Source organism: Parastagonospora nodorum (genome assembly GCF_000146915.1).
Source record: "Parastagonospora nodorum SN15 chromosome Unknown scaffold_6, whole genome shotgun sequence".
Taxonomy (NCBI): Eukaryota; Fungi; Ascomycota; class Dothideomycetes; order Pleosporales; family Phaeosphaeriaceae; genus Parastagonospora; species Parastagonospora nodorum.
This window is the reverse complement of record NW_001884554.1, coordinates 1,273,034-1,279,472: the sequence shown is the minus strand read 5'-3', so window position 1 is coordinate 1,279,472 and position 6,439 is coordinate 1,273,034. Positions and strand designations below refer to the sequence as shown.

The following is a 6,439-nucleotide window of genomic DNA, read 5'->3' as shown; positions in this document are numbered from 1 at the left end:
CCAGATATACCAATAGCGTTCGCTATGACTTCGCCCGAGCCGCCTCTGTTGCCAATGCCAAGATAGTCACCCATAAATCTCCGGTAGCTACAAGACTGTAACGTCGCCTTTCTTTGCGACCCTGAAGGATCTTGTGACCTTGATCACGAAGTTCAATAAACTCCTTGCCGCCGTTGAGCTTGCGCCAGAATCGTTGAATGCGTATCGCACATTCAGATCGGTAACGCAGGTAGTTTCGCCAGGCCCTTTGGATTCGTATCGCCATGTTGTGCCAGTATCGGTCGCGCATAGTTTCCAGGGCAAAGAGTGTCTCAGGCGTCTTGATGAATACCTTCGTAACACCCATCTGGAACTCCTCAGCTGGGATGTTAGTATCCTTCAAGATCTGCTTTGCACCAGTTTCGTAGTCGCCAGTCCAAGTGTACTCTCCAGCGTAGGAACATTTCGGAGACAACAAGAAAAAGCGTTCAACAAATTTGTCAAAGGTTTGACGCGAAGCAAACCCGGCTCGGCGAATTCGAACGTTCTCTTGCAGACCGAGATATTTGATCTGATGCATAACGTTCGGATCGTTGTACTCTTTCGGCGACTTATTCTCGTTGGGCTTGATGGTACGAATGTAGGAAGGACGGGCCTGCATAAGCGTGGTAACCAAATCATTTGCGGAGGCCTTGATCTTATCTCCTGCGGTAGGAGGCCGCCGCCTGTTGTCTTGGTCAACCTGGTTGGGGAACAATGTGTGGACAAACGTGTTTCCACTGTTACCCAGGAGGTTCAGCAAGTCCTTCAGCAATTGGTCCTTGTTCTTGTCAGTCATGCCATCAATTGCGTACGACACATCTCCAGCGTAGTGCTTGATGACGAATTGGCCTTGACGTGGTTGGAAGTTGGGGTTCGAAGAAAGGGCGTTTAGTCGCTGGACAAAGGTCTGATCTGCGGCTGTGGGGTCTGCGTGAGCGGTAGCGCACGCGTCGTTGAGGGCCGCGAAGACACCCGGTGGTCGCTTCTCCTCGATGAGCTCACACACGATCTTGTTGTCAAAGTACTTGATCGGCGTCCACTTGATCTGTTCCCTCTCGTATTCTTCTTGTTCCGCCTTCAAGGTCAGCTGGATAAAGATCTGCTGCAGCTTCTCGTTGACGTAGTTGATGCACAACTGCTCAAAGCTGTTGCGCTCGAAGATCTCGAATCCGTAGATATCCAGGATACCGATTGAATGCGCAGTGGCTCCGCGGGCTTTCAGAGATATATTCACGCGCTGCACGATCCAGTCAAAAAGGTTGAAGTAGATCCCCTTCGCGAGCGCATCCCGTACAGCTCCTGCTTGGGCGATATTGAGCGGCACATCATACACCGAACCTCTCCGGCCGCCACGGCTTGTCTCCATAATGCGAATGGTGAGCGCTTTGTTGACATGTGCTGAATCGACTTCTAGGAGGTAGGCCAGAAAGTCGACTACCGACTGGTCTGCGATTGCAGCGTTGCCGGAGTCATCTTCCTGGAAAGATACGTTTCCTAGCCACAGAATTGCTGCAAGCATTCGGAAAATGTTGTCCTGCTCTGCTTGTTCTAGACCAATGACCTTCATAGCATTGAGTGTGTCCTGGAATTCGGCGTGGTCGTCAATGCCCTGTACATCGTAACACTTCGATCGGCTTGTGTAAAGGTAGGATTGCGGTTGCTGTAGGCCGAATATTTCTATGATTGTCAGAATTGCGTACCCAGAAAGTTTGAAGGTAAATATACCTCTGTACTGCGATGATGCCGCTTTTGTGAACTGGTAGAAGATATGGAAATTGCGCTCGTTCGTAATCTGGCCCACTACTCGCGTCTTCTCAAGTAGGTAGTTGTTGATGTTTGCTCCCACCGGCTCTCCCTGCGCGTTGAAGTGGATCTCGAGGTATTTTCCGAATCGCGAAGAGTTGTTGTTTCTCAGCGTCTTTGCGTTTCCGAATGATTCCAGCAGAGGATTTGTGGCCAGCACCATGTCCTTGATCTCCTGAATCGAAGAATTGCTTCCCCCAGAGACACTGGCAATGTATTGCATGAGGCGCTTCGCAGCCTCGGTCTTTCCTGCTCCAGATTCTCCTGAGATGATGACACACTGGTTCTCCTTGTATGCGTTCATGTTATAGTACGAGGACTCGGCGATTGCGAAGACATGTGGTGGGACCTGCTCTCGTTAGTCCAGAGCGCCCATGGGAAGTCATGCGCCGCACCTCCAACCTGTTCTTGCCCTTGTAGCTGTCCAGTACTTGGTCGGTGTATATGCCCACTGCCCGCTGTCAGTATCTCCGTATGCTGTGCGCCGGTTTCTCACTTACAGTCGCGGAAAGGGTTCACAGACACCAGCACGTGTCCGATGTATGTCTATGCCTCCGTCAGTCGCTGTGCCCCTCTCCTTTCAAGTACTGGGCGGGCGCGGGGCATGCGCTTGCGGGTCGACGCACGTATATCTCGCCATTCTCGAAGCGCTTCTTCAGGTTCTCGTTGATCGCCTCGTTCGAAACCTTGCTGATCAGGGTCAGATCTGAGACTCCGACTTCCTTCTTTTTGGTGGTCTCGAAGACGGCCTTCTTTGCGAATTGCGACTTTGGCTGTCCTCCGCCGGCCGCAGCAGCATCTTTTTTGCGCCCTGCGCGCTTCGTTACTGCCTACATAGAACTCCAGTCAGCGCATGTCGAGGGGGTTTGGGACTTTGCATTTGGGGCCTGGTACCATGGCTGATGCCCAACTGCGAGCTCAAGTGGTGGCTCGAGTCACTCAATGGGGGGTGTCGTGTGTGCTGCTAAACCCGGGTATGCAGACCGCTGTGAACCTGGAGCAGCGGCGAGGGTGTACAGAGAAGTCGTGAAGTGCGTCGCCGCGCGAAATGTGCATGTGTACGATCAGCGGACAGCGGTCCTAGAACCCCAGCGCACGATGACGGCGGCCTTGTCGGGACGGACAAGCTCCAGCCCCACCCGCGCCGCACAGCCTCTTTTCAGACGACGCGCAAGCCTGAACGCCCAACTCCTCGCCATGTAATCACCGAATGAGATTACTTTAGAAGCATTTGCCTCCATAGTCGCGTCAATTACGTGTCGTTCACCAGCGTTCAGGCGGCAACAAATGGCACTCGCAGCCATATCCCCATCACTTGTAGCCACTATTCCATGCTCGAGATCAAGATGATTTGTGAAATGGGTTGATTTCTCAATGGCCTGCAAATGCTAGGCTACAAATTCGATGCGCCGTCCCTGGTATGCGAACCATCATAAGTGAGCGTTCAACGAAAGTGAACACGCCTCGACAACATGTGTCGAGAAAGAAAGAAAGAAAGAGACGCCGTGAAAATGCCTATGCCCTGCTAACAATACCCAAAAACGCCGTCGCTTGCCGTCCGAAAACCCCAAAGTGCGTAAATCATGAGAAGACATCACCACCGTATCGTCCAACACTCGCCCAGTCAAGGCGCTTCGTCTCCTCCAGCTGGGGTCCCTCCCAGACGTGGTCTCTAGGCTTTGCCAAACAACCTAGACCGCCCTGTTGACACCATTCCGACACCAGACTGTGGATGAACTCGATCTTTTCCCGTAGAAGGTTGGCCTCCGTCTGCTCTTTGTAGTCCTCTTGATCTACAGTTCCATACAGAAGCTTATGTAGAGAGGCTTTAAGGACAGCGCGTGTCTTGACATACTTCCATGGTAGGTGCTCGGATTTTCCCTTGTCATAGTCCTCCATCTTTAAAGCTGCCTCGACCGGAAGGCAGATAAATTTACCGTATGCAGCGTCGGCTGATAGCACCAACTTAGTATGGTCCGGGAAGTTGACCTGGAAGGCGCCGTCTTCGAAACCCCATATGCCAACGCTGCCGAGTCTTTGATAGAACTTGACGAAGTTCGCCCGGTTGGGATCCCTCCTGTATGGCGCGTCCTCGTCCGATATAGATGCGCACATGTATCGTCCGAATTTGTGCCACACGGTCCTTACTTCCTCGACGCGTCGCTTGTCGAGAACTTCGATACGGGTCAATCCTCGATCCTTCTTCACAGTCGTATAAAAGCTGAGCGCAACGTTCTTCGCTTGTTCACGATTCTTGCCAGCATTTCTCAAGTGGGTGTACCCATCAAGGGCAAATGCTGCCGTGACTGGGTATTTATCTTCTGCTGTCAAGAGCGTTCCGATTGTGCCGTCATCCAAAACATACCCAACTCCGTACCTGCGTGAGTAGTCCACCCACTTGGAAACAAATGGCAGATGTGGGGGCTGATCTCGTCTGGATTTGACTGTCTTCTTTTCCAGGGCTCGTGCCAGATTGTCGCGAAAGACGTGCAATCGTGCTAATACCGATACTGGATCGGTAGCGGGCATTTCTGCACTCGTTGTCCTGATCCTCGGTGCGCTTCGCGTCGTTTGTTGTTGCGAAGCTGCTTCTGTCTCTACTTGTGGCTCTGGCTGCGCACTCGCTCGAACGGTCGTCTTTACAACTCTAAGAGGTGGCAGATCAGGCAATCCTGTCTCAGTAGCTCTCGAAGTCTCCTTGACTACGCGTGTTCTTGTAGTCGTTCGGGAGTCCCGTGGTACACGTAGAGGAGCAGGTGCTATAGCGGTCGCGGCTGTCATGCGGCCGGGATTCGAGATTTTGCGTATGGCCCGTAATCGAGTTGGTTGCTTATCTAGCATTCGCTTTGGGGCCTCGGGTTCCTCGACTGGTTCAGCGTTCTCTTTCAATGTAGGCATCGTCTGCTCTTTTCTCGAGACCTTTGGCAGTCGACCCTTTGGCCGCTCATTGGCGGTAGTTTCTGTGAGGGCTGGACCTTCGGAAGACGTCTCCTTCTCTTCTGAGATCTCGCTCAAGCCTCCGGTCGGCTGGTGTGGCCATTGCACGCGTGCAGGGAAAGGCACGTACACGCAGTCTTTGGCGAAAGGGATGTTGGGCTGCTTGCCCGCCTCGATCTCCTTCTGACAATCCTTTGCCACCGCCTTATTTCTTCTGCTGCCATATGCTCCGAAAGATTTTCCTGGCTCGTATTCTCCAACCGCAGACGCCTTGCACATTGTCCACCACTCCTCGGTGTACCCGCGTTTGATGGTTGATGCTGTTGGGGGACGGATCTTGGACCACTTGGGTATCCTCGAGGTGCATGCACTTTCCAGCTCGAGCGGGATGAAGCCCAGTTTGAAAAATGGATGGGCAACGATTTGATCGGGGGTGGGTCGCTCGTCTTCGTGGACGAGCAGCAACGACACGATGTCTCGTAGGTCGTCGGTGATCTCGTTTGCAAACTTGGCTAGGTCTGGCCATGTGTAGTCGCAAGCCTTGAGCTTGCGATAGATGTCCTCTCGCTTGGCAGCATGAAAAGGTGCCCTTCCAACAGCAAGTGTGTACCTAAACATGTAAGTGTGTCGCCGCCGCCTTGTGGTAGTCCTCTTACATCATGATGCCTATTGCCCACAGGTCCACCTTCTCGTCGTGGCCTTTGCCTGTCTTCTCAAGAACCTCGGGTGCCAGGTAATTTGGTGTGCCACACATGGTGGTTCTTCGGATCGCGCCGTAGTCACTCTGTGACACAAGCAGCGCGGCGAGGCCAAAGTCGCCAACCTTGACATTCATATCTCGGTCCAAGAAGAGGTTGCCGGTCTTGAGGTCTCGGTGGACAATGTTACGCTGGTGCAGGTACTTGATAGCGCCGCACGTCTGGATCATGAATCGTCGGATCTCGGGCATGGTGAAATATTTTCGCTTCTTGATCGCGTCGGCGAGCGAGCCATTTTCGCACAGTTCAAGGACAACATAGGTGCTGGTTTCGAAGGAGAAGGCGCGGTAGAACTCGACGATGTTGGGATGAGATAGTTTGGAATGGATCTGTAATTCAGTGACAAACTACGACGCGTCAGTACAAGTCGCGTCGGGGATTTCCAGTCATGTGCACCTTCTGAGCCAGCTTGGGCGGTTCCATCTTGGACTTGACGATCTTCAAAGCGACTGTGCTGCTGCCGAGATGGTCGTGCCCCATCAGCTTCGCGCGATGGCAGATAGCGAAGCCACCTTTGCCCAGGTGTGGGCCCGTCTCATATTGTAGACCCTCTGGGTCCCGCACCACGCTGGGCGGCGCATCAGCGTGTATAGACGAGGCAGACATTTGGCGATAGGTTTGTCGAAGATGCGTGATCGCGAATGTTGAACAGAGACCCTCGAACGTCAATGTTGTTAGTGCGTTGGCTGTTTCCACAGCAACCGCTTCGCTACCCGCGCCTACTGCACTCCAATCCGAACTCGCACAAGTTGGCTTGGTGCAAGCTTGCACAACTTGTTTAGATATGCTGTGGAACAGATAGGGAGACTATCTCACATGATAGAATACTTGAGGTTCCGTCGTTCTCGGTAGGCACTTGCGCAGGGCAGTCACGATTGACGTCGGCCTTGCGGACCTCCGAGCTATCAGGCAGCCTTGAA

General features: G+C 53.0%; 2 protein-coding genes across 2 annotated transcripts in view; both read right to left on the bottom strand.

Annotated features, from left to right (window-relative positions):
• The window catches only part of SNOG_04683 (hypothetical protein), a gene marked incomplete at both ends in the record, with an annotated part of 4,199 nt that extends 1,319 nt beyond the window's left edge, over window positions 1-2,880 (bottom strand). The window contains 4 exons of the mRNA XM_001795044.1: window positions 92-2,173; window positions 2,220-2,282; window positions 2,451-2,654; window positions 2,809-2,880. Coding sequence (XP_001795096.1) covers window positions 92-2,173; window positions 2,220-2,282; window positions 2,451-2,654; window positions 2,809-2,880 — 2,421 coding nt within the window. The remainder of the gene's footprint in view (window positions 1-91; window positions 2,174-2,219; window positions 2,283-2,450; window positions 2,655-2,808) is intronic.
• Window positions 2,881-3,405: 525 nt separating this feature from the next.
• On the bottom strand, window positions 3,406-6,125 carry SNOG_04682 (hypothetical protein; the record flags this gene model as incomplete). Its single annotated transcript, XM_001795043.1, has 3 exons — window positions 3,406-5,371; window positions 5,418-5,848; window positions 5,916-6,125. The coding sequence occupies 3 exons, from the start codon at window positions 6,123-6,125 to the stop codon at window positions 3,406-3,408; spliced, it is 2,607 nt and encodes an 868-aa protein (XP_001795095.1).
• Window positions 6,126-6,439: the final 314 nt, after the last annotated feature.